The 27,480-nt window shown below is 53.4% G+C and overlaps 1 protein-coding gene across 3 annotated transcripts in view; it reads left to right on the forward strand.

Moving 5' to 3' along the window:
- The window catches only part of ERF (ETS2 repressor factor), a 32,336-nt gene extending 15,027 nt beyond the window's left edge, over positions 1–17,309 (forward strand). For 2 of the 3 annotated variants that reach the window (XM_044435100.1, XM_044435098.1), the window contains 3 exons: positions 10,741–10,975; positions 13,232–13,347; positions 14,592–17,309. In XM_044435100.1, the coding sequence (XP_044291035.1) occupies positions 10,741–10,975; positions 13,232–13,347; positions 14,592–15,784 (1,544 nt within the window). In that variant the 3' untranslated portion in view covers positions 15,785–17,309. Of the gene's footprint in view, positions 1–2,288; positions 2,376–10,740; positions 10,976–13,231; positions 13,348–14,591 lie in introns of those variants that run through there. The other variant, XM_044435101.1, reaches the window with a different exon arrangement.
- Positions 17,310–27,480: the final 10,171 nt, after the last annotated feature.

The following is a 27,480-nucleotide window of genomic DNA, read 5'->3' on the forward strand; positions in this document are numbered from 1 at the left end:
ATGTTGGAAGCCCATTTTGAGGGGCTCCCTGGCCATGTGGTTCATTGGATGGAGTCCTGGGGAGTTTGCATTCTGCCAGGCTAATCCAACGCCCAACTCTGGAACTTGCTACAGGAGGAAGCAGAGTTGTTCTGAATTCTACAGTGTTGCCTTGCAAGGGTAGAAATACACTTTGTGTGCAAAATTCAACAACCAAAGGTTCTTAGCTGTCATTTTTGAAATAAAGCAGATGTCTGGCCTTCAGGAAGGTCAAGTGAGTTCGAAAGTGTGTGGGTGAAATTTCAGGCGTTCGGTGAAGGTCAGCATGAGCAGTTGTGGTTGCTGATGCTTCGTGGCTCTCACAGCTGTTTTCCATGGTTGGCAGAAGTAGTGCAGAATTCATTTTGTGTTCCTCATTCCCCCAAAGCCATTGAGGGAAGTTGTATACCAGGAAGCATTTATAGGGTCTCAAGGGCAGGTTAAGTCTTCTCAGTGGTGGCACCACAATTTCAGAATGGTTTTTACGTAGTGCCATCTTTATATAGACTTCACCTCCCCCAGCTTCTCCATTTATTGATCTGGACACATTAGACTATCCTCCTGAAATTACCCCCCTTTCTCCTGCTCCTTAAATTGGGAATTACCTTGTAGAAAATCCTCCCTAACTTTTCTTTCAAATATCTCCTCATACCCTGCACAGGAATGTAGAGAACTCCCATACACATAGTCAGATTGTCCATCGGTTTAATTCAGTATTAAACTAACTGCTCTCCAGGGCTTCCAACAGGGTTCTTTCCCAGTGCTACCTGAAAAAATGGAGACTAAACCTGGGCCCTTTTTTATGCAAAACACATTCAACTACCACGGTCCACCCATTTCCCTTTTGCTCCTTCCATAGTCCTCATCTCCTTCTAAACATAAGTGAACTGAAATAAGTCATATTTGTACACTCCTCTACATCTTTTCCCCTCCCTCTAGCTCTGCACTGAATTTTGGACTGCAAGCTCCTTGGGACAGGGACCTGATGCTCTGTAAAGTGTGGGTGGCATTGTAGTTTAAGAAAAATAGAACCAGAGGTTATATTACCCAGTTAAAACTTTGATAATCTCTTCCTCATTTAATTTTCAATTGATATTTCTGGTATAACAGAGGCAGAATGTTTTAGTCTTTATGGTTTTCGTGTCAGAGTTTAATATCTGTTTTTATTTTAAGAGGTTTTTAAGCAAAAGAAAGGGTATTCAGTAATTGTATAATCAAGGGTGCAGTGCCTTATACACTTTAAAAAGCACTTTTAAATACTCAGAACTTTCTGGGATCAGGCTAAAAGTTGGCTTAGGCTGAGAGAGGGAACCCTCTAGCCCACTGACCTAACGCAGCTCACAGAGGTTCCCCATCTAGTTCTCCGAGCATTCCTGGATTCCTCCAAGGGGCAGTAATTGGGCCACTCAGCCCCACTCCAGAGAGGAATCCAGTGGGAAGAACCAGTGGCTCATGGCCCACATTCTGCATTAGGGTTGAATGTGGATTGTTATTGTTGAAATGTGGATTATCATGTTGATTTCAGTGCAGCCAAGGCAACAAACCATAACAACCCACAGTTCACAACCCAACGAACAACCCTGGGTTCTCTTCCTGGGTGGTTTGTAGTTAACAAGCCATGGCTAGGTTGAGACAATGCAGTAACCTTTGCTGTTGTTGCCTTCAGAAAATGCCGTTCAGAGGTATACTCTCTCCTGCCTTGGAGGCTTGACTGCAGTATGTGCTGAGGGTCACATTCAGGGAAGAGAGGTCTACTCCCTCTTTGAAATCATGTAAGCCCTTGCTGCCGATGTGTCTTGTGGCAGTGAGTTCCACAAGTTAATTAGGATGGCATAATACAATTGTGGAAAATATATGTGCATTTGCGTAAGTTTTCCAGACAGTATGTGGGTTACAAAATCCACTTTTAATTGCTGCAGTATTGAATTGTCTGTGAAATCTGCTTGACTGTTTTTTTTAAACTCCAAGGGTGTACGTAGCCCGTGCCTAAGTCTCCTGCGTATTCTGTGGGCATCCTTTCTCCGCCCCCAACTCGTCTCATCTGCGAGCCATTTCGCCAGCGCTGCGGCTTCCCCCGCCCGCTCTCCTCGTGTCCCCCGCGCCGTCCCTGCTCTCTGTGTGGCCCCTTTAACCGCCCCTCCCGTCCCGGCTTCTGTGGGCGGAGCCGAGAGCGGCAGGGGCGGAGGGGCGGGCTCAACGTGTCCATGGCGACGCGGCGGTGACGTGCGACAGGGGGCGTGGGCGTCCCGGCTCCATATGAGGCAGAGGGGGGGAAAGTGAGGGGGGCCAGAGCCCGAGACCGACCCGGCGGCTGGAGGCTGCGGCGCGACGAGCCATGAAGACCCCGGCGGACGCAGGTGGGGACCGCTGGAGGGTCCCGACGAGGGGCGGGGGGATCCGGAGATGAGTGGGGGGCCGGACGCGGACTGCGACCACGGCACGTGGGCTGGAAAGTTGCAGGGGATGCGGGCAACTTCGCTTCCCCACCGGCACGGGGCTTGCTCGCGTGGGGCGAGTTTGGCTCCCGGGGAGCGGGGGCTGCCCGGCGGAATGAAAGCGGGGCGGGAGGTTCCGGGCAGAGCGCGGAGCGACCGATCCTCCCCTGCGGGCCCACGGGCAGGCGAAGGACGAGGGGCAAATCTGTAGGGGCTCGGGAAGGCGCGGGAGCGGCCGCTAGTGGTTCCCAGTGCGGGGAAGATCCGCAGCGGGCTCCGGCTCCCGGAGCTGAAGTCTTGCTCGTGGGTGAAACTGTAATGGAGGTTCCTGCAGGGAAGGGGTGGGGAATGGTGTGCGGGCAAGTTCTCCCTCCTCGCTGCGCTTTCTCGAGTCCATCTCTGGCAGCGAATGGAAGCCGCTCAACTCTTACGCTTTGCCCGTAAAATGGGGGCGGCGGGGGGGGGGCGGGATGCAGCCCCCTGCCTTCCCTCGGCTTCGCTGGAGTTTGCCCAGCAGGAGCGGCGGCTGCGGAACCTGTTGCATATCCCTGCCCGGAGTTGTCTTTCCCTTCGTCTTGCATGCGGGCGCCTGTCTGCCTGGTCTTAGGACGGAGGCGCCGCGCTTTGAAGCCCGGAGTGTTTGTGTAGGGGAGAAGCTAAGTTAAGGGGATGGCTTTTCGAAGTGGGGGGGCTGCATCAGGAGGGTCCGCCCTGAATCCTACAAAGGAATGGGGGCTTTCCTTCCCCCGCAGCCCCCATCCCCGCTCCGTCCGTTTGTTTGTTCTGCAGTGGGTGCTGTTGGCAGATTGAGGGGGCAGGCGAATGAATGGGGGCTGACGGAGGCTTGTGTGGGCCCTGATTTGTGGCGTGCCTGTGTGTGGTAACTGTGGGGAAGGCCTTGGACCGGGTGCCTGCTCCTTTTCTCGCGCACGGAACACCCCCGGGGAATGGGATAAATCTTTCCTGAAAACAGACCCGCTGTCGGGTGTTCAGATTCGGCTCGCGGGATCCCAGATTTGGCGGGGGGGGGGGGGAGTTAGAAAGGCGTTGCAGGGTTACTAGGCGCCACGTTGCTGCTGCCGCACGCAACAAGGATAGGCATTCCTGGAGAAGTGTGTGGGGGCTCTCTTTGGGGGAAGGGCGCGACCGCCCCCCCCCCGTGGAACTGTGCAAACGGGACACCTTACTTTCCACTCCTGTTTTATTGGATTTTAATCTTGCAAGCTTTGAAGAGCAGAGTGATAACACCAAGCACAAATAAGATGTGTGTGCGTTTTGGTTTTTTTTTTACTTCCCCTAGTTACGGGGGGATACGTTCTCTCTCCCCCCCCCCCCAGCATCTTGTTTGCGAGTGGGTGGAAACGGTGGATCGTGCTGCATCTGCGCGCGTGCTTTAGGGCCCGGGGGGAGTAATGGAGAGAAAAGTTGCAAAGCGTTCCGAACTGGAAATTCGGCGTTCGAAAAGGGAACTTTTGTTTCCGACAAACAACGTGGTGTTAAGGTGGCCCTGGCGGGTGCGGGCGGTGGAAACGCTGGGGGTGGCTGCCATCCGTCGTGTCTTGGCGGGGGAAGTCTCGTCTCTTCCCCCAACGATCTGCGACCTCTTGGAGATACGGAGGCATGTGGAGTTAGCCAGGAATTTTAAAACTTGGGCGGCGGGGAGCAAACGAGCGCCACGCTGCTTTTTTCTACCTTGGTTAGTTAATGCTACCTTAAATCTAGCTCCAATCTTGCCTTGAAGGGTTGTTGGGAGGGATGGAGGTTAATCTCCAACCTTAAACTCTGGACTTTAACCCCCTTTAAAAGGAAGAGGGGTGTCTTTGCAGAAGAATTCTTTCCTCTCCTCCGCCCCCTCCTCGAAATCAAAGACATACTAGATGCAAATCCTGCCTTAGCTCAGTTTAGTAGACTGAGAGAAAGGGGGAGTAACTGAGCTGTCTTTCATTGGGGAGGGCTTTACTTACGTGTGTAGTGGGGGGGCTGGCTCACTTTTCCTAAGCTGGACTCGGGAGGGGGGGGGCAGTGTATGAAATGGCTTCTGAGTAGCTTCTTGGGGAGGGGGGGTGTTCTGGGTCCTGGTGGACTTTACTCCTAAAAAGGGGGAGCGGGCAAGGAAGGGACAAAGCTGAGTTTGCATTAGAAGGTGGAGAGAGGGCTTACTTTGAAGATGACTCGGCAAGGCAATCTGGAGTTAGGGGGCTAGGCTGTGGTTTCTTTTCAAATACATATTTTGCAAAGGCTCTGGGGAGGGGTAGTTCCTTGCCTTGCCTCGAACACCCCCTTCTCCCTCCCCCCTCCCTCCCTCCCTCCCTCCCTGGTTTTGTTCAGAGCTTCCACACCATCCCCCTGGCGCCACCCTCCCCCCTCCTTCCGAGCCCGATTGTCTGTCTCCTGGAATCTTGTGTCTTTTTTTTTTTTTTAAGTGCTTCTTGCTTCTGTTCAGACTTGTCTTTCCTCTCACACCTCCTCTTTGCCCTGATCGAGGCCATGGCAAACTCCCCCCTTCCCTTAAACTCTGGGAAAGTTCTTTTCTTTGGGCGTCTGTGTGTGTGTGTTTTAACCAAAACCTAGACTCCTGGGCCTCACCCAAACCGCTAACAAAACTTTGCAGCGCGAGCGAGCCCCCGGTGCTGGAATCTCCCCCTGCACACCCAGGGTGCTCCTGCAGATCCCAGCAACTAGCCTTCATCTTTTTCCTGGAGGCTGAAACCCATTTTCTTCTTGCAAATGTCTGGTTTTTCAGCCGTAGCTCCTGCGTGGGGGGTGGAGGGAGGGGAAAGAGTAAACAGGCCCGTTCTTCTTTTGCTCCCCCCTCACTACCAAACTGCAGGCAAACAGTCTCTGATGTGGCTTGCAGAGCACGAGTGCCCCCTTCTCCCTCACCCCACTTGCTTGCTAAAAGTGGAGAATGGTGTGCTTGTGCATGCGGCTTTAAGAAGCTGTTGGCATTGGGGAGTGATGTAATATTAAGGGGGTTTTTTTCTGAAGCTGGGATTGAATTCCAGCCCTTTTAGCTTCTGGCTCCGGGGATTAGTCACAGGGGTGGTGTGGTTTGGAGTGTGTAAAGGGGGGGCGATTTAAAGAGATACCAACTTAATTTCAGTTTTCTTTTATCCCCCACCTTTTTCTCTATCTTCCAGGAAATCCCTCAGCAAACAAACATAGAGCACCTTCTCCAAAATAGACCATAGTTCCTTGAAGGAGGGGGAGGGGAAGGGCTTTCAGAGATAGCCTGGAGTTAGTAAACCAGACAAAAGGAGGTAAAGTGTTAAGATGGAGTTCCCTTTGAGCTGAGCTTTGAAATTAGAAAAAAATACTAAACTCTGGCAAGTAGGACCACTTTTAGCCCCCAGACATACACGCACTCCCTCCCTCCCCCCACTCCTCTCTTAGGAAGCAGTGGAAAATGCAAAGGGGGGCATGGGGGGCCGGGCTTGGCTGGAGGAACCTCCTGCAAAAAGTTGGAAGCCAGAGCTGGGTTGCAAACACTCCATGCATTGTACGCGTACTCGGCCTCTCACCAAGCAAGGCCCCTTATTACTCCCAGACCCTCAGCTGGGGCATGCGGTGAGGGTGGGAGGTGATTCCTCCCCACCTAGCATGGAACCCAAGCTGCTGGGCCCCCTCCCGTGGTGGAGGTGTGTGATGGGTAGTCTTCAGTCTTGTCAGGAAGGCTCTGGCAATGCATTGGGGGGGTGGGGGGTGGAGGAAAGCAGCGTTGGGCTGGCGAGGCATCTGTGGCCCATAAAAGACTGGTGTGGAGGCTGGATCACACACATGCTCCTGATGGGGCCTGGAAGAGGATATGGCTTGGGGCGCGTGGGTGGTACAGACCTGTCATGATTTGTGTGGTAGGGACTGTCGGTGTCTGGTCTTCCCCTCCCTCTCCACCCTTTGGCGCTGGGCTGCTGCTGGTTCATGCCAAACTGGGGGCAGCGCCAGCCAACAGACGGTGGTTTTTCTGCCTCCCTCTCTGGGCTGGCACACAAGCTGCCTGAGTCGGTGGAGACAGGGTGGCAGCGGTCCTGGGGGGGGGGGGGCGCTCGAAGTTCTTGTTGAACTCTGCTGCTGCCTCCTTGGATGAAGGGGTGTGATTCTTGTGGCGGCAGGAGGAATCCTGCACCAGAGACTTTGCGTGCCCCTTGAAGTCATGGTGGCACAGTGGGTTTTAGATGATAAGGCCGGTGGATTGCGAAGTTCCTAGTTTGCGTTGTCGAGAACTTTTCCAGCCAAAAAGGGGCTGAGATAGTGTGTGTACGTAATTTTTTCATGGAGGGGGGTGAGCTGCATCAGACCCTTTCCCGGAAGATTAAATCGCTGCAGCCAGATCAGTGTGGAGAAGCCGAGATGAGTGGGTGGACGGATAAGAGGATCTTTTCTTTGAGGAGTGGGGCAGTGAAGTGCCATCTTTCCTTTCTCTTCTCCTCCACCCAGTTTCCCCGGCTTGCCTGGACAGAAATGTGTCTGAGGTCTTCATAGGAGGGTGTTACTTGGCGACAATCTAAACATTGGGAGATGGAACAGGTGAGGGGGGAATTCCAAGAGCTCGCCCTCTCACAAGCTCATTCTCTTCCCTGTTCTGTAGCAATAACCCCTTGGGGCAGTGGGTTTGCCCTCCTCAGTCCCTACATTTTGTTAGGAATAGAACGGGTTTGTACCTTTCACTGAATGCTTGCAATATTCCCACCCGCTTCATGTTCCAAGATAAGCCCTACCAACTTGAGGTCTCATCCGCTTTCTTACACAGTTGCCCTGTACAGAGGGGCTGATGGACAACCCTAATTTTCTCCTCACCTCTGAACTGTAAGCTACCTATGGAGTCTGAAGTGCAAAGGTGAGGTGAGGGCCTTGCACGGGTATTTCTTTGGCAGATCTATTCTGCGGAGAGACTTTTAAGCAGCGCCTAGTGTTTTGTCGAGCATCACTGGGGACTGGTCCACGCCTTACGAAGTGCAAGCACTTTATGTCATAACACACATCATTTTAGTCTTGGAATCCCATGTATACACATCTGGAGTGGACGCATGTCCTTAAAAAGCAGGTGGGGCCTTCGCACTGAGACTCGGAGCATCTGTGACATTTCCCATATCTGCTTCTATTTTAATGCATGACACAGTGAGTAGAATAGCAATCCTTTGACTTAAGCGTATGCAAAGAAGTTCTGGGGGCTACACGGGGGGGGGGGAAGGATGCCCCCCGCCCATTTCATAGTCATGTGAGTCTTGGAATCATTTTTTCCTCCCTTGTTTCTGTTATACTCCGGGAGGACTCCATTGGGTGGGGTGGAGGGGGAGAATACACCAGCGTATCTGGTAGCACCAGCCTGAGAACAGTAGCCCATTCAGTGTGCTGTGTTTGGATCTCGGCAGGCGGCTGATGTCACAGCCTCCCCCTCCCCCTCCCGCCTTGCTAATTAGTGAGAACAGGCCTGTGTGTGTGCGTGTGCGCGCACGCATGTGTGAGTGGGGCTGACTCAGATCAGATGCTGCAGCCGGGGGAAGAGTGGGGAGCAGGGCTTGCTTGTTTTCCTTTCTGTGCCCCCCCGCCACAAGCTTGCAGGAACTGGGAGATGGGATGTGTCCACCCACTCGGGTACAGATGGGGAAAATCTGGAACAGGGATGGGTTAAAACAAGTGATCGAGGCATGGGGTGTGTGGAACATGGGCGAGGGAAGAAAGTTCTCCCCCGGCCCAAATTTGCCCTTCCTCAAGGCCGCAGCTGCCCTGCAGTCCTTCACAGGCGCTGTGCTTTGGTACTCTGTGCAATGCAGGATGGGCCCCGATGCACAGCCTCCTCGTTTCCAGGAAGACGGCTCCAGAAAGCCGAAAACTCCCCCCCCCCAGACTTCACATGCCCCCCTCTTGCAGCACAGAGGGGTGGCCCGCTGTGGTTGGAGCGGGAGCACGGCCGTCATTTCTGTGCGTGTGCCTTCGCTGGGCACCATGTGTGTGGCCAGCCTTGTGCCAAGCGGCGGGGGTGCCTCCCAGCGGCCTGGGCTGCCGCTGGACCTCCATGCGGGGTGCTGCTGGCTGCGCCTCCTTGGGGTGCTGCCCGGTTCACGCTGTCTCTTCGCTCTTCCTCCTGTTTATTTTTAGCCTCTGTCTCCCTTGCTGTTGCCTGTTGCTTGGAGACTGGTACTTTGGGGGGGGTTCTGCTTGTGAAGGCCCTGTTGTGCCACGGAGCAAGGCAGCGGGAAGGATGCTCAGTTCCTTTTGTGTGGCAGTGCGCACCTCTTCACCGGCTGGGGTGCACTTTGGCCCTGCGCGGCCGCCTTGGGTGGATGATTGGCGTGGGGAGGGGCGTGCGGTCAAGGGCTGCAGGCACCTGGAAGGTTGGCGTGTGTGGGGCCATTTTTGAGCCCTCCCGCCCCCTCTGCGGATGACATCACCATCCTAATGGCTCGGTCTCCGCCGATGCCCTTGAGCCGGCGCCCGCGTCCCCGGCCTCCATTACAGGGCCCTGAATTATTGATGGGCTTAGAGCGCCTGGGGTTTGGGAAATGGGAAACCACAACCCCTTCCCCCCCCCCAACAAAGCTCAGACACCCCCTCCCCCAAGGCGTTGGGCATAAGCTCAGCAATTTCAGCTCAGGAGATGGGAGAGTGGGGGGGCTGGCGAGGGGGCAAGTCCATAGGGGGTGCCCCTTTGCCACTTAGATGCTGGGCTCTGCGGGGGCAGTACAGCCTCGGCGTCTGTTTGGGGGTTGCAAAGCTGCTGGCCTGCATGTGAGGGGCAGCCGTGGAAGAGTTGCTGTGGTGGCCCAGGCCTGAAGCCCCCCTTGGTCATGAACATCACAAAGTGGCCCCGGGCCGGTCAGCCTTGGGCTAACCTACCTCGCAGGGCTGTTGTGAGGCTGGAACGGAGCAGCGTCGTAGATGGTGCTTTAATCTTTGCAGTGGGAGGGTGGCATCTACATATAAGTGGATGAAGGGAAGAGTGTTGGGGGAGAGCATTGCCTCTTTGGAAAAGATATATTGGGCCTCCTCTGCCATCCCATCCTGTGCTCTGGAAAGGCCGTTGCATTTACCAGACACTGGGACAGGCCCGTTGCTGCAGGGCATGCTGGGAAGGAGCCCATTGTCTCTCTGCCTGACTTCCTTTTTATGGAGGGGCAGGGGAAGCAGCAGAAACTCTCTCTCTCAAAGGGGGGGGGGTGAACAGGGATTTAGTCCGGGGCGAAGGAAGCAGGATGCAGGAGAACAGGCCTGGGTTGCATGCAAAAGATCACAGGCCTCTGCCTCCCTTGCTCCCCCCCCCCATTTGCCCCATGGTTTGGCTCCTGGGGGGCCAAGGGGGACCTCCCCGTGACCGTCGCAGGCCCAGCTCTCCGAGTCCGAGTGCTGCTAAGGGAAGGAGCGGGTCTGGTGGCCGCTGCATCTCCCCCCCGCACCCTCCCGCCCCAGGAATGCTCGGGCGTTGGGCTAGGCTGCTGGAAAAAAAGGGCCCCTTGTCTGGGACTTGCTGACCTCAGCCGCTAACCATGTCCCCCCGCCTGCCCAGTGAGAACATGGCACAAAGACCCCCCCCCCGCTTTCCAACATATCGATGAGCCATAATGGGGCTGATTTTTTTCCCAGAGTGCTTGCGCCGCGAGGCTCAGATCCTCACTTGCTCTCCTCTTCCCGCCCCCGCCCCCCAGCTCCCTTGCTCATGCGTCTGTGACTCCGGGAATGTTTTGGCACTGGAGAGGCATGAAAGGTGTCCGTCCGTCCAGGTCTGTGTCCCATGGGCAGGGTTCCTGCAAGTCGGGGAGGGAGGCTGCCAGCTCTCGGCTCTTTTCCTCCAGGTAGGGAGGCCAAGATCAAGAGGCAGGCTAGGTTCTTTCCTCCCTCCCTCCCTCCCACCCACGCTCCGAGGAGGATCTGGTTGGGACCCAGCCTGGAAGTCGCAAGGCGGCTTGGCCAGCCTCCCAGCCTCCTGGCTGCACAAGGGGAGAGGCGGCGACGGCGGCAGCAGCCGGTTTCCTGTTTTCCCTCCCTGTGCACGCCGGGAGTGAATGTGTGCATTGGGGAGGGGGAATCCACGCGCCCTCATGCTTGCATCCTGGACGGAGGTGGGGTGAGACGGAGAAAGGAGCTGCGGCGGTCTTGCCGCTGCAGTGCTGCCTTGGTTTAACCACTGAGCCTTTCTGCCAACATGTTCCAGTGGGATGCAGGAAACCGGTCCGAGTATGGGAAATGGCAGGCGCTTTGTTCCAACTATGTTTCATTATTAAAACAAAGTTCCTTTGCATTCTTTCCCCTGCCTTTATCCATAGCTGGCTAACTCTGTTCCTCTGTTTGCCAGGCTTCGCCTTCCCAGACTGGGCCTACAAGCCCGAGTCAAGTCCTGGCTCGCGGCAAATCCAGCTGTGGCATTTTATCCTGGAGCTGCTACGGAAAGAGGAATACCATGATGTCATTGCCTGGCAGGGGGACTACGGGGAGTTTGTCATCAAGGATCCAGACGAGGTGGCCCGGCTGTGGGGGGTGCGGAAATGCAAGCCTCAAATGAACTATGACAAGCTGAGCAGGGCCCTGAGGTGAGCCATGGAAGAGTGGGGGGTGCAGAAACTGAAAAGAGCCCCCCCGCCCCCCGGAGAATGAGAAACCAGTTTTTCCTCCTTTAGCCTGTTCTTGCGTGCCTGCAAGATTGAGAATATAGTGTGCAATTCAGCATCCTCTGGCCTTGTTTGTAAATATGGCATGCTACTAGTCCTTAAGGGTATAGAAATGAGTGGGTAGCACCTGGTAAAATCCCAGAGGTGGGGCTGAACTGTCAGAGGGCAGAGCTTCAGTCCTTGCACAGCCCAGAGCCTGCAGTCCCTGCCATGTCGTGTGCTTTTTAATCTGCCTGAAACCCATGTCCTTTTGAGAACTTTTGTAAACATCAATACATTTCCTCTTTCTGAATCATCAGAGCAGAAGGAATTGTTAGAAACAGACAAATTTCTGCAAATCTGATTTTCACGCATTCTGATTTTGGCTTTTATTGGTGCAGAACTGAATGGGGCAAGCCCTTAATGCAGTTCCCCTGTTCTTACATTTTGTTGTATGCTACTCCTCTTCCAGGATGTTCTGAGCACCAAAATGCATAGTTCTGCTCTGTAGTTTGTTTTCCAGATAGCATTTCTGGTCACGGTACTTGTTTTCTGGGGGCGATAGCGCCGTGTAACAAACCAGCAAGGTAGGCCACTCCTGTTTCTTAAGAGAGACACCAGGTTGGGACACGGATTCACCCAGTGGCCTAACTCGTAACAAGGCAGCACCCTGTCTTCGTACACTTAAGTCAACTGATCCATGGAAAGACACAAATATTCCTTCTAGAGATTAGAGACCTTTCTAAAAGCCCATGTCGGAAATAACTGTAGTATCATGAGTGTTCACAAGGACCTGAGCGGTCGTCTAATCCACGCCCCCACTTCGTGCTGCTCCTGACAGCCGCCCAGCCCAGCCCAGCCCAGCCCAGCCCCTTCTTAAATACTTAAAGCACAGCCCAGCCAGCCATGGCCTGGGGTTCTTCTCTTCCACTGTCCCTAGCAAGACTTGCAGTTGGGATTTACACGCCCCAGAAGTAACGTGGAGGCACGGGTTGGCATCGGCAGTGGTTCTGCGGTGTTCAGATGGAGGATATCTTGGCTTCCTGGTCTCTCTCCGCAGTGTGTTGGACTGCAGGCCAGTCCATCTGGAGACCACTGGCCCGGGAAGGCCGGCATTGTGCAGAGGAGGTAGGGACTGCGACCCCCTGGCAGAGCACCTGCTTTGCACGCAGTTGATCCCTGGTTCCGTGCCTGGTCTCCGAGGTTAAAACGGGGAGAGGCGACAGAGAAGGGCCCACCTGCTCCTGCTCAGCAGACTTGGATGCACCTTGCTGACTCAACGGCTGAAGATGGACTGAATTGTGAGAAGTTGTGACTTCTGTTTTTAAAGCCGGCTGTGATGCACCTGTGTGTGGGGGGCGGCTTTGTCACAGCCCGCTTTAAACAGGGAAGACCCCACCCTCCCCAGGCAGATCCCTCCCACATCCCTGCTTAAAAAGAGCAGGTAGCCTGGTGATGGGAGGGAGAGACCCCTGCTGGAGACCCCAGGGAGTGCCACGGGTCCCTGGCAGGCAGAATGCTGTGAGATGGACAGAGTCTGACCTGATACAAAGCAACTTCCTATGTCTCTTGAGACAAAGCAGCCGCAGACCTGCATGGCCCTGCATGGGCCTGTGAGCCACCAGGGCTGCCTTCGGGGGCTGTGCGGTTGCCGCCGTTTGCCTGCCCGCCCTTGAGCAGGGAGGCAGGGCTCAGGGAGCTGAGGATGGGGGGTAAAGGAGAGGTCTTCAGATCCTAGGCACTTGGCTGTAGGAGGAGGGGACTGGGCAGGTCACTGTGTCTTGGCCTCACTTCCCAGTCTGTAAAATGGGAAGAAAAACTCATTCAGTTAGGGATGGGAAATGAAACGCGTACTTGCACCTGTGAAGAGATGCGTTTGCTGCGAATCACAACAACAAATGTTATTGCGTAACTCCATGTGTCAGCTGCAGTGGTATAAATCAGCCATATGAGAAAATTGTTCCCACAGGCAACCACACAAGTCTGTGATACATTTTTTTCCCCCAGCCATAAGGTCTAGAAACTTGTCCCTTCACAATGTGAGCAGGTGCTGTTTAATAACTGCTGAGGCTGCAAAACAACCCTCCTCAAGCCACCCACCTCAGAGCATGAGGAATTTGTGTGGTGGGTGTTTAGTGGGAGTTGTGAGTCACTAATCTTCCACATCTCCTTCCCCTCCCTTTCCGGATTGTCCTTCAGGTACTACTACAACAAGCGGATCCTACACAAGACCAAGGGCAAACGCTTCACCTACAAGTTCAACTTTAACAAGCTGGTCCTGGTCAACTACCCCTTCATTGACATGGGTATGGCAGGTGAGCCTGGAGATGGGGCAGGTTATTTTGGGAGGTTGCATTAAGGATCGGTGCCCTTCAGGGTGAGCCACATTCGACTTAAAGAATCTTTCACATCTGAAGTTTGCTGTGGGCAATCCTCTTTCTACCCTTTTCCCAAACAAACTTGACCTTCTGACGCAGTGTGGCAGAGAAAATTTAACTTAAATGCAGCTGCAGCTTAGATGCACCACTGAAGAATACATAGAGACTGGCTCCATAGAGGGGGTGTGTGTTTTACACGTGCACGAGCACCACCTTCCCAATATTGTGGTGGTGGTGTGCTGGCCGCTCATAAACATGGCTCAGGGTTTTTATTTAGGACCCAGAAGCCCATCCTCCTTTGGTTGGTATGATGGATGGGGGGATGGCTTGCTTGTTGTTGTATTTATTTGGGGTCCAATCACTGTGTGTCTCTGGACGGCTTACAAGCCTCTGAAGGTTGTGCAGCCTGCATCGACAAATATTTCTGCAAAAGTGTGCATGTTAAGAAATTGAGGAGAGCCTGTTGGATTAGACCAAAGGTCCATCTAGGCTGAGCTGCTGTTCCGATTGTAAAATCCAGGAGCAAAACGAGAACGCAACACTAGCCTCCCACTTGGGCCCCCGGGAACGCGCGTGTGCCGGCAACGTGCTTTGGTACTGGAAGTCGCGCATGGATATCGTGATGCGTGCAGCGCTCGGCTGCCTTCGCTCTCCTGACTGGGGCAAACCCATTTGAACAACATCCGAATCGCCGGCCACCACGGTTCACCCGTGTCCTTCACACATGCAACCCAGTCCCTGCCGTTGCCAGCGGAAAGGGGCAGCGTGAGAAATGCATGTGCTGGTGGCCTTGGGAAGGCTGAGGTTGAGCACCGCCGTCCCAGAGCGATATTCCCGGGTTATGCTGGTCTTGGGAAAGCTTCTGCTGAATAATTCAGTGCTAGAATTAGGGGCAAAGCGCTTGAACACTCAAGTACGAGCACGAGGAGTCCAGACTGCCGGGCCATTTCGAAGGCCTCTCTGATTCATAGCTTGCTGGATACGCATGGAAAGCCCGTGGAAGAACGTGAGTGCGATCATTCCCCAGCAGCTGGTCCGTGGAAGTGGGATATTTCCAACTGTGGAGGTGCAACATACCATAATAGTCATAGGAAGCAGCAGTGAGCTTAGCGCCGCTTGATGATTCTCTTTCCCCCTCCAGAATGTTGCCTGTGCCTAACTGCTCCTCCCCGCCCCTGCAGGTGGGGCAGTGCCCCAGAGCGCCCCGCCGGTGCCCTCCGGGGGCTCCCACTTCCGCTTCCCGCCCTCGACGCCATCAGACATCCTGTCGCCGGCCGAGGAGCTGCGTTCGCCCGGCGTCTTCTCGGCCGTGGCCCGCCGCCTGGCCCGCGGCTCGGTCAGCGACTGCAGCGACGGGACCTCGGCCAACTCGGAGGTGGAGGAGTCCTTGGCCGAGGAGCAGCGGCGCGGCGGGGGGGAGGTGGGCGGCTTCCGCGGCCCCCCGGTGCCCAGCCACCCCCGCCTGGCCCACGACAGCCTCTTCAGGGTCTACCCGCGCCCCCGGGTCCCGGAGCCTCTCAGCCCCTTCCCCGTGTCCCCCATGGCTGGGCCCGCAGCCCTTCTGCCCCCCCAGCTGTCGCCCGCCCTCCCGCTCACCCCCACCCACGTGAACTACACGCCCTCGCCCACCCTCAGCCCCATGTACCCGGGCGGCTCCCACTTCTCCTTCAACCCCGAGGACATGAAGCGCTACCTCCAGGCCCACACCCAGAGCGTCTACAACTACCACCTCAGCCCCAGGGCCTTCCTGCACTACCCCAACATCGTCATCCCGCAGCCCCAGCGCCTGGAGAAGCCCCCCCCCCCCCCCCCGCCCCCACAGGCCGAGGAGCCCCCCGCCCCATTCAAGTTCAAGCTGCAGCCCCCGCCCCTGGGGCGTCGCAACCGAGACAAGCAGCAGCCCCCGCCCGTGCCCCCCGGAGAGCCCAGCGGCGGCCTGCCCTCCTCTTCCGCCGCCGCGGCAGCCGCGGAGCCCCCGCTGCCCCAGATCAAGGTGGAGCCCATCTCGGAGGGCGAGTCGGAGGAGGACCTCACCGTGGAGGTCACAGACATCAGCGAGGACGACGAGGAGGTCTTCAAGGCCCCCCCTGTGCCCCTCGGGAAGGCCGAGGAGGAGGAGACGCGGGCCGTGGCGCCCCCCGCGCCGCGGGCTGGGGAGAGCGGCCAGTGCATCCCGCTCAAGCTGCGGTTCAAACGCCGCTGGAGCGAGGATCAGCGGCTGGAAGCGGGCCTGGGGGCCGAAGAGACGGACGACAAGAAGGTGAAAGGGGAGGACCCCGCCAGCAGCCCCGCGGAGGGCGTAGGGGGCCGGCGGATCAGCACTGAGCTCCAGCGGGCCACTGCCGAGCTGACCCTTGAGAACCGGGACTCCTAAAGCTGGGGGGTGCAGCCCCCTCCCTCCCTGGGACGGACGGACGGGAGCAGAGGGGACTGGTTTTACTGCCTTAACTCAGAGTTTATCTTTGTACCTTTTGTCAGTTTTCCTCCCCTCCTCTTCCCTGTTTCTCCCCAAACTCTGTAAATTTTATTATTATTTCTTTTCTGGAAGCCAGAAAAATTTAGGGGTGCGGAAAATATTGAACAGTTTTTACTTGTCTATATACATATATAAATATAAATATATATATAAACTCTTTGTGCGGGTGGGGGGATTTCTAAACATTGATAATGCCACGGCAATTTGTACTTGTAAGGGTTCTTACCCTGTCCCCCACTATTTCGGAATCCTTTAAAGTATAGAGCCCCAGGGCCTTTTTAATTAAAAAAGAACAAACCCCACAGAAATAAGGAGTACTTTTAAAAATCAGTTCCACTCCTTTTTTTTTTTTTGCCTTTATGGGGGATTGTAGAGGTGGTCTCCGCCCGGTTTTGACAAACTTAAGCACAATATACTTTTCAGTCCCCCCGTGGATTGAAAAGAGAATTAGCCATATATATTCCCATCCATCTCACTTTCCCCTCCGAATAGCACTATAAGAATGTTACGTCTCTGAGTGAGTGTGGATGTGTGTGTGTGGGGGGACACTTAACACCCCCCTTCTGTTTTAAAGCCCACCCACTCTGTAAGCGGTGTCTTACCGTATCGCCACCTCGTGTTGCTTCTCCCCCTACGGATTGTAAGTGGATGTCTTTGTGGAACCTTTGATCAAGAGTGTGGCTGGAGAGGGTTTTTTCCTTCCATCCCCTCCCTCTGCCCTCCAAAGAAGCCCCTTCATAATACATTGCATTATGTAACCAAAAAAAGTGGGCCTGTCTGGGGTTGGGGGTCTGAAGGGTCCTATAAGTGCCTGTTGAAGTACTGTTTCCAAGGGAACACGAGCAGGGAATGGGCACTCCTTTCTCGCTCGCTCTTCACTACTGTTGTCCCATGAAACCCATCCTCTTCCTTGCCCCTCGCCCCCTCCCCAACGAAACAAAGGCACTGCTCCACCACCTCCCTGAATCACTCCTCTTCGCTACCCAGAAAGGGAGCATTCGGCGCTCCCCCACCTCCATCTGAAGAAGGAAGGGGGGGGGGAATAGCGGGCAAGGTGACGGTGCCTTTGCAAATCAAAGCAGGAATCCCTTCGCGACACATCTGTGTACCTCCCGGTTGTGCCCCAGTTCAGGACAGGCGTATCTGCCGTTTCAGCTGCTCTCCACTTGCGCAGGAAATAAATTTTCCAGTTCCCAGCAGGAGAGAGAGAGAGAGGTGTGTTTTTGTCAAACAAACACAAGCAAACAAGCGAGATGCTGTTGGCTGGATCCGAAGCTGCTGTCTGTGGAGTAAACATGGAGCAGTGACCTGCTTGCGGGGTTTTTTTATACAGCCTTATTCAGATTCTTTGTACATATCAAAGAAATGGGGGTGTCTCATTTTAAGAATGTAAAAAAAACCAATAAAGGGTTTTGAGATTTCATAACTTGGTGTTTTCTTTTTTTAAGAGCAGAGAATCTTAAAGGACTGATGGAAAGTTCTGTTGAATAGTTTGTTGTACTCTTGGATTGGTACTGCCGATATATTAGCTTCATGACATTCTGCAGCTAGGACTCCATTAAGGAAACCTCAATTCAGTGATGGGTATATGCAGAATTTTTCCTTGCTTGCAAATTTATAAATGCCTCTCCAGCCCTGCACATTTATTTCTTCCTTTCTTTACAAGCCTAGCAGGCATTCTTGTTCACACAATGAAAGCTGAGGTCCTTGAACCTAAATTTCTGCACTCCCATATTCTTTTCTGCAGTTGTATTAGTTGTATAAATTGCAGTCCTGTGTGCAGAGGCCTTCGTTTCAAATCCATCAATGCACAGAGTTCCTTGACCTAGATAGCTAACCTCTTCCCTCAAATTCTGTAAACCTGCCTGAAAAAATAATTGTTGCTATGTTCTTATTTTCCTCTCTTTGTGTATCAAAAGTGCTTTGAAAAGGGCTCAACAGTTGCTTGCTTCTGTGTTTTTTTTAACAAGTCGAAACTTGTGTTTTCTGCCTAGAGCACAAGGCAACTAACACGAAGATAACCCTGTTTGTTAAACTTGTATGGTGTGAGGAGGTTAGTATTTTACAGGTCTCTGCCAGGGTGTTTTTGAGACCCTGGTCCAGAGATAGCACTGCATAAACCTTGTATCGATTAGGTGGGCGTGAACTTTTAAATCACTAGCATTTACATTTTGCAGCAATAATTTCTCAACCATGGAACCCCAACTTGAATTTTTAATGTCTGGCCCAGCCCTAAAATATTCGGATCGGTTCATTTCCTATTCAGGTGATTGAGACTCTGCTCTAAATTTCTCTCCAATTGCTTTAATTTATTAATCACATTTTTCTCCAAAGTGCAGCTCAAAGGAAAAAAAATTTGCTCAGGTTTTGATGTGCAGCGATAACACAGCGGCTCAGTACAGCAGCCCTCTGAACTTTGCAAGAGTTTTAAAAAGCTGCTGCCATGGCCATGCGACTGATCCGAGGCCAGGCACCAAAGCTTAAAGAAACCTCCCACTCTGCCCTCTTTAGCAATACCCTTCTTTTTTACTACATACAAATAACATACCGAGTGCTCTCCAACCCCCACAGCCTGGACATGCCCTGTGACCTGCCTCCTTTTCTGCACCCCAGTTTAAAAACGTTCAAATCTCCATGAAAAGAGCTGGCATCTTCATTCACGGAAGACCTTGAGAGAGCTGAAGCTTGAAAGAAAGTGGTGTGTGGAGTTCAGAGAAGGTCTTTCAGGTTAAATATTTCCAATTTTTTTAAAAACTCATTGCAGAAACTTCAGCACGGAAGAAAATCTGCTGAGATGATGGACTCACATCTGCGAGCTTACCTTACGAATTGGCCAATGCTTTGCACTGAGCCAAAACTTGCTGTTGTCTTTTCCCATTTGGAGACTCGTGTAATTCCAACAACAAAAGAAAATGACCAGACTTGCCAGGAGTCACACAGAGATCTCGTTTGGTTGATCTTTGATCATAACACTGCACATCACTAACAGTATGGTAACAAGATGGGAGAGCCAGGGTGTGCTCTGGCCACTTTCAAGGGCTTCTTGATCTCACAAGCTTCACTATTTCGGGCATCCACACTTGCCAACCCTGCAAGTGAAGGGATGGCGGGGTTTCATTTCCCTCAATACTCAATAAGGAACATATGGCAAGTTAAAAATGCTGGCCAAACTTTTCTGCAAACTCGACTGCCTGATTTGTGCTCTGTATTGGGCTCAGCTTGGGTTTGGCTTGAAGCTAGTACGCAAATATATTAATTGACCATTAAAAAAAACAGTTGGCTGCCATACGCTTGGGAAATTTGGGGCCCTGGTTTGCTGATGGAACAAAGTTTCGCTGTACAAACTCTGAAAATAGAGGGCTGTTTGAAACACGACTGTGTGTTGTGTCCAGTATGACCGAGATGCTGTCGTGCCATTAAGGTCTTCAAACTGTAGTTCCTGCTTAGTCTGATGTAGCTTTGGTGTAAGACCCTATGACCCTGGATAGGACATACAAACTAATGACCAACAAGATGCATCAGGAGGTTAATATTCTGCTAGGATGCTTCCTTTCCCCGTTTTCCACTGCCACCTTTCCCTGCATTGTAGAGCTTTTGAGAAACGTCTGCTTTGAGCCCTCGTATGGTGCAACTTTGTGGAATGTGACATTGGCTGCAGAATTAAACTTTCTGAAAATCTCAACTCTTTTTTATGGCTGGAAAGGCATGTCTAAAAATGCGAGGCTCATGCTTTCTGGAAGTCTGGAGTAGTTTGGGCAGGGCAGCTGGGAGTCGGGGAGCACAATGAGATCAGGACACAGCAAAATGCCTTCCTTTTTTGATGATGAGTAAAATTTTGAGTAAACTGTTCCAAATCGCTTGATGTAGGATATTTATTTATTTATTAGCGCAAAATACACCAAGCCTGTTTTAGTCCCACTTCAGGAATTACCCATGCAAGCTTCTGCTTGTCTTTGGCAGTTGCCTTTTTAGAAAGCTTTAGGAAAATGCCTGTGGAATTACGATGCCTTGTTTCCTTTGCTCTTTCTCCTTTAGAGGGTGGAGGACATATTAGGACCCCAGAGAAAACCTGAGAACTACACTCCTTCGCTCCTTAATGCTCGGCTGGTGCCGTTCGCCCCCCTTGGCTATCCTGAGTTCTGCTAGAAAGACCGGTTTGCACAGAGAGTCTTCCATCCTGGCCCAGGGCAAGCTCTGCGTTTGTTCCTCTTCTCTCCACTCCCCATTGAAGGCTGTAAAAACTTTGAAGCAAGCACCCTTGGGTGGAAAAGGAAGGGGGGGGGGCTGAGTTTTGGCACCCCAAGAACACCACTTTTGTCACCAAGCCTGTCCACCATGAGTTCTTTAGCATTTTCCAGTGTTCGGAATGCTCAGAACTTAGTTTATCCTTCCACGAAAGCCAAGAGCGCGCTGCCACTCGCGCCTGTTTGGACACGTATGTTGCCTGCACAATCTCCTTTTAAAATAGGAAAGGAAGGCTAAAGTGTGTTTTCCCTTAAAAATATTTGGAGGGTTCTGCTGCTCTGAAAGATGAATGCTTTGGAGAGGAGAATCCTAAATAGGGAGAAGTTGCATCTGTTTTTGCAAGGCATAGGTTTGACTAAATATATCTGGTGCACTTTTAATGTATCTTCTCTTCAAATTCTTTCTGGAAAAAAAAATCTTTGTTGCTCTTCAGAAGACAATTAAGGAAAGAGCTCGACCAGCATCTTGCAGGAGTGAACTGAGAAGCACAAAAGACTCAGCTCCTTTTCGCTGCCAACTTGAATCTCAGGAGAAGCTGCACAAGAATCAAAGGGGATGGTATGTTTTTTAGGGCTGTGTGCATGATATCTGTTAAAAAGAGAATTTCTGCACCCGGTTTTCTCAGTTTTCCTTCAATTCCCCCCTCAAAAATGTATGTTTTTGCTGGAAGCCTTTGGCATAATCCCTTAGACCACCTCTCTTAAATCTGGGTCCATTTGTGTAACCGAAAGTCTGTGCTCCTGTGGATACCCTCCTCACCAGCTTCCTTCTCCCCTGCATTTGTTATCCTAGATTTTAGAAAGGAATCTCCTCGGGGCAGGGATCTCTGCCCACTTGTTACTCCATAAAAAGCTCTTAAGCTCGAAGGTGCTCCATAATTAATACTACAGACAATATTAACCCAAAAGCCAGCAAGCTGAGCATCTAGCGGCAAATCTCAAGTACAGCCGAGGTTTTTACTGTCGCCAAGGTCCCCTGAAAGTCCCTTGGGACTTTTTCTGCTCTACTCATAAGTGGAAGGAAACATGGGTCAGATGGTGGGTGCCAAAATATCTTGTCCTTCCTGCTGTTCTAGTCATGCCTGACAGAAAGAGGATATCTGCCAACCCAGACGAAATCAAAACTCCACAATTCCAGGAACAGCAGACTTCCTAAGTGCATTCCGGAAACTGCAAACGGGGTAGGAGTTGCATTGGGTGGTTTCAAGTCTAAAGAAGTTGTCCCCGAAAAATGAGGCTGTTTGCCCTGCCCCACACTGTTCTGAAGGTAATATAGATGGATAATATAGGTGGATAATATCTCCTTCCAGGTGGATGCTAGCAACCTGGCATGTCTGTCAGAAGAGAAAGAACCTTTTCTCGGTACTTCTAATGCAGCCGTCCTCAGAGCACAGACGGCTGCGGGACCGCTCAGCTTGTTCCTTTCAGTTCATGTGATATTAGCCAAAGCGCACTGTTCTCCCGGCATGTGGCGGGGCCGGCACGAAACGAACCTCACCCGGCGCAGCTTGTTACACAGTAAGCTATGCGGTACCTGAGGCCTCACGGTTCATGTCCGAGCATGTGTGTGCCCCTTGACAAGGTACATGAATATTCTCTCTCACACATACGCACGTTCCCTCTCCATTTCGAGAGGTTTGGGAAAGGGAGGGAAGGAGGGCAGGCTGAGACCTGAAGCGGCGCATCTTGCAGGAACAAAACGTTGAAACGGCAAGCCCACGGTGGGGGAGGCACCTGAAGATCAGAACCGTTCTCGGTCAAGACCATTGCAATCACTTCCGTGTACTGCATTTATTTGAGACATCTGCGCTCCTTTTGTCCACGGTCCCCCCCCCACTGCCCATTCATCCTCGCCACAGCCCCGTGAGGTCAGTGAGACTGAGAGAGGGGCTGGCCCAAAGCCACCTGCCTCGTGGGTTCGTGTGTCATTCGTGAGGCACCTTCGAGTCCTCACGTCCATTTCCGAGACAGATCCAGAAGAGCACACGCTTTGAATCCGCGTCCTGGCAGCTAACTCCCCGTGCCGGTTTGTACAGATATCTGAACCCAGGCACGGCCCGGGGGCAAAGAGCATGTGGGCCGCCGGAGGGTGGCCGGCCGGCCTGACCCCGCTGCCAGCCCTTCAGAGGCGGCCAACGACGCGGGAAAGGGGGCAAGGTGGCTCCTTCTGCCTTTGCTATTTTGGGAAGCGAGGCCTGAGTGAAAAGATGTGTGTGTCTCTTAGCAACGGTGATGCCTCCCTCAGGAGCCATGGGAAGGTGAAGGGGGCCGCTGCTGTGGGGGGGCAGGCTGGCGGATGCCGCGCTGCAGGCCCGCTGCTGCCCACACAGCCCTCGCCCGCCCGGGCCGGCTCCTCCACCCTTGCCCGCGCGGGCGCGCATCTGCAGGTGCCGCTCCGTGTGCGCGCACATGTGCGCACGGGTGCAGCGCCGCCTCCGCCTAATTGAATTAATCGCCGGGGTCCCTTCGGGAGGCTCTTTGCTGCTTACCCTTGGCTAACTAAATAATTCATTAACCTCCTCTCCATCTCTGGCACCCCCCCCCCCCGCCTTTTGGCATTCCTACATTAGGAGGCCAGTGGGAGGGGAGGGGAGGGGAGGGGGATGGGGGGAGGGACAGGCCCATGCCCCAGATCCCTGCTGGGTCAGACCGGAGGCCTAACCAACCGGCACCTTGCGTGAATCTGGTGTTTTGGCTGCGCGGTGGCAGCAGCCCCGTGCCGTGCCGTCGTTGGGATCGGGACGCGTGCGCCGCCAGGCACTCCTTTCCCTGACACGGGGTGTGAAGAGGCAGCTGCAGGCCACGCTTAGCCATGGCTCGCTTTATCCCGGACCTGTTTGTGCCCCCCCCTCTTAACGGCACCCAAGCCAGTAACCATCACGGCACCGTCACTGGGAGTGAATTCTAAGAACCATCCAGCGTTTCCCGTGTGCGTGTGGGCAGACACTTCCTCTTCTCTGCCCCGAATTTCCCCGCATTCAGCTTTCGCTGGATATTCTCAAGATCTAGTATTCTGTGAGAGGGAGAAAACTCTCTATGCTTTCGCTCTTCCCTGGCCTTTTCCAGCCTGATGCCTTCCAGGACTACAGCTCCCATCATCCTCAGCTGGCATGGCCAGAAATTGTGCTGGCGATGGAGTCAGGGGAGCTGTTATCCCCCAGTCTGGCAGGCAACAAACGGGGGGAAATAACTGTTGCCTGGCTTTTTGTGCGCTTTTATCATGACTCTCCCTGTTCTTCCTTGTCCCAATCTAAGAAGTTCCAAATATTCTAACCTTTGCTCATAGAGGAGGTTCTTCCAAGCCCCCATTCCTTCTGGTCACTCTCTTCTGCATTATAGCAGAATGCAGTGGCTCCTTTTTTTAAGCAGTCAGTGTGTCTCTTTGGGGAAAAGGAGAAGTTCTGCTCTGCTGTCAGTGGGGTGGCGGCCCTGCCGCTGCAGAACATATGGTGGCATTTCTTTATTTATTTTGTAAAATTTGCATCTCCCCCTTCGGTCGGAAAAGGCTCACAAGGTAGCTTGCAAGCATAAGGAATAAGATAGTCCTTGCCTGTGTCATGGTGGGAAGGGGCTTGGAAGGGAGCAGGAAAAAACAAATTCTGGCACTAATTCGTCATCTTCTGACAATCCATTTATATCATGCCTTATTTCCACTTACAAGGATCTCGAGATGGCTTCCACGGTCCTCCTCCATTCCGTTTGATCCTCAACAACAACCCAGTGGTGTAGGCTAGGCTGACTTGCCCAGCGTCACGGGGTCTAGAACTCAGCTCTCCCAAGTGCCCAGTGCAGCACCCCGGGCATCGCGTCGCACGGGCTCTCGGCTGCAAAATCTGGCAGGTCCCGGGCACAGCAGAGGGCCGTTTCCTCTCGCTCTGAGAGCTTTGGGGAGGCAGGCCCACGTGGGGCAGAAAGCAGGAGTCTGCGGCACTTCTGGAGCACGAGCAGGGAACTCATAGCTCACGTCTCTGCTGCATTCTCCTCTCCTTGGCGCAGAGGCAAAATGCACTTTGTTCCAAAGATTATCCACCACTAGAGCAAAGGGTAGGCAAAGCCCATGCCAGGGCTGAGTGCGGAAGCCTGCCAGATGGCTGCAGTTGTCCTGCACGGCGTGGGCCTGGTGTCCCAAGGTGTGGGCCAAAGGGAGAGGAAAAGCGAAAAGCGCTGCAGCGGCTGGAAGGGGGCTCAGCAGCGCGATCGCCTGCTCCCGAAGCTGGGAAAGGATGGGAAGCGGAGAGTGGGGATGATGCCGGGAGAGCCAGCCTCAGCACTCCGTCCGGCAACCGACGAAGGGCTCTCTTCGTGGGCTGGTTGTGGTGAACAAGCGACGGCTTGTTAGTCCAGCTGAGTTCAGACCACGCGACTTCCACTCCTCAGCAACAGCCTCTATTCTACTCATCTTCAGCCCTGAACTGGACGTTACTGGGTCATCTGAGCAGAGCCATGGGGAGGGCAGGCCATGAAGGACACCCTGTCCCCAAATCCTCCGGAAACTGGCACTGATGGGGGAGCCGAGGAAGACACACGCCACTCAAAAACTGCGGCAATGTCAGAGATGCCAGAGTTAGTGATAGCCAGATTGTGCACAGTGCGCATGGTCCAAGAATTAGCATGAGGACACTTCTTGCCCTGAGCATCCCTCTTGCCACATTGCAGCCTGCTGTGCCACCAGCCTCCCTCCCGGGCTTACCCAAGATGCTCCTTTTCACTGGACCCTTTTGCCTGGAGAACAGAATACTGGCAGAGCTGAAAGGGGCCTGCCCCCCTTCCACAAGTGGTCACCCATCCAGCTGCGGACCTGTGCCTCTCCAGCTTCGCAAAGGCGACTCGGCTTGCTAGCTTGCCATAGAGCTAAGCAGGAAGAAACTGGGGAGGGAGCGAGAGGAGCGCTCTTCAAGTTATAGGGAGCTGCTCACCAGTGCGTATGGGTGTGGGTGCAGTAGGACGAAGAAGGGGCGGAGGAGCTGGCGCAAAACACAAGAGGCTGTAAGGACTGGAAGGATGACCCAGCATGGGCGCTAGTCCTCCAGAGAGCTGGAGAGCTTTGACTGTTCAAAATAGGATTCAGCACTATGAGGACTAGTATCTTAAAGCTGATGAGGAAAGCTGTTTCCCATCAGTCCATGAGCAGAGATGGGGAACCTTTCAGACCAAACTGAATTCGGGCAAGTCTTTGGGGGTTGCATACCAGCACTGGGTGGAACTACCCCACTGCTCGCTCTCTGTCTCTGTGTGTGTGTGTCAATCTCACTTGCTTCCTCTCTCTCTCTCTCTCTCACACACTCAACTACGGACTCGCCCGCCTTCTCCCCCGCTCTTTGAAAGCCAGACCGCTGTGGGAGAGGAATAGAGAGAGGGGACAATGTTGGGAAGGGGAGGGTTAAGCTTCACCTCTGCAGCACTGACCCCTCCCCCCCAAAATCCCCTCATGGAATTTTTTTAAGGCTTCCTGGCAGGTTGGGAGGGAGGAGGGGAAATCCCTGATCTCCAGGGGGGACGTGGCCAGCGGGGAGCTGGCAGCTGGCTCAGGACCTCCCACAGGCCAGAAAGTTGCAAGCCACCGTTTCGCACTCCAGGGCAGCTCTGGGTCGCCACCCTCCGTGCGTTTGCTCAGGTACCAACGAACAACTTCCTTTGGATCAGGGTTGCTGATGGACCAGGGGAATAAAAATGGACCGGCCCAGTTGGTTTTGTGGCTTTAGCAGCAGCGTCATCTGCAGAGGTTGCAAGCTGAGCTGTTTACTGCGCGAGAGCCAAAGGCGGCTGTCTGCTAATGTTCCAAGACCAGACCCCAGCGAAGGCAGAGGTGCAGGGGCCGGTAAGATGCTGCTGCCCTGTGTTTGGTGCAGACGATTCAGACAAGGCCATAAATGTGGCCGAGTTACTAGGCGGGGTGCAAAACGAAGCACAAATGGCACAGGCCCCTCCGTGCTGAGCATACGGAGAATGGTCTGGCTTTCTTGCTTCCTTCTTGGCACTCAGCAAAGAGGGCCGTATCTCCACTTGGATCTCCTCCGAGGTCTTTTGGCTTTTGATCTTCCAAGGCACTCCAGGCAAAATAGTGTGTCTGTGTGTGTCGAGTCCACCCTCGTAGCAGCCCTGGGCTGCAGGCTGCTTCCCCCTTGAAGCTTCTTGCCTGCTCGGCTGGGTGGCCCAACGGCCTACTTTGTAATATGTTTACATGAAAATCAATCAGCTTTGGCAAAACAGGACCAGAGTTGATTGTGCCTTAATGCCAGATATACTGGGGAGACACAGATGTACTCTGCACAAGCTCAAAGGTGTCCCGGGCGTTTTTAATTACTTCCTATGCTCCAAAGGTGAAATAAGAAGAGAAGGTTTCAAAGAGTTCAGTCCCAGCTCAGATAAAAGTGCCACTCCAAAGCAAAACGTGCTTGGGCAAGCAAATGACCTCTGGGTTTGTTATTATGGGTTTTCCCCATTCCCCCTTTCATTATACTAGCATTTGGACTCACCTAATAAGCAATTGTACACTGAGGAAAGCCAAAGGAAGTACTTCTTCACACAAGGTGAAATTAGTGTACGGGAATTGCTGCCACCCCAGGTAACGACAGCAACTTGGATGGCTTTAGAAAAGGAACGGGACGAATGCGCCCAAGACATCCCATGGTGTGGCCAGTGGGGAACGATACGGTCGCTGGCCGGAGACACGTCGACGGCATCAAGTCAGGGAGCGCTGGCTCTATTTCTGGTCTCCAGAGCGTGTCCCCCTTCTTTTGGCCTCTGTGTAGCCACTCACCTGCAGAAAACTCTGGCTGTTTCAACGCACGCACATTCCACACATTCGTGCACACTAGAGAGGCTTGCGCGTCCCCCTTTGCAGGAAAGGCTCTCCTGGAGCAGAGAACAGTGGTCCCAGCGCCCCCTACTTGTGATCCAGATCCAGGGATCCTTCCTTCCCTTTCTAGCCCTCCTGCTGGGACTTAGCCTGGCAGCGGCTTTTGGCAGCAATTGGTTTTGCCACAGGGCGGGGTGGGGGGGCAGGAGGGGGAGAGATTGGGGCACTGACGTATTTATTTATTTGTTAAATTTGTATGCCGTCCAATTACTTACGTCTCTGGACGGCTTACAGCATAGATAAATTGATTTCTCAGTCTGCTCACCCTCGGCTGTCTATTCTGTCCAGCAAGGACTGGGCTTGGGGGCCAAAGGCAAGTACCCAACCCCTGGGTGGGCAAGTAACCACCCAGATAGCAGCAAGTGTGGAGGGAAACTCCATTTAATCACTGTCGCCATGGCGGAGCGGTGATTTAATTCAGTTTAAAGCTTGGCTTGCCTTCTCTCTCTCTCTCTCTCTCTCTCTCTCTCTCTCTCTCTCTCTCTCATAGC

The sequence above is a fragment of the Varanus komodoensis genome, unplaced genomic scaffold (assembly GCF_004798865.1).
Source record: "Varanus komodoensis strain SLA01 unplaced genomic scaffold, ASM479886v1 scaffold29_1, whole genome shotgun sequence".
In the NCBI taxonomy this organism is placed as follows: Eukaryota; Metazoa; Chordata; class Lepidosauria; order Squamata; family Varanidae; genus Varanus; species Varanus komodoensis.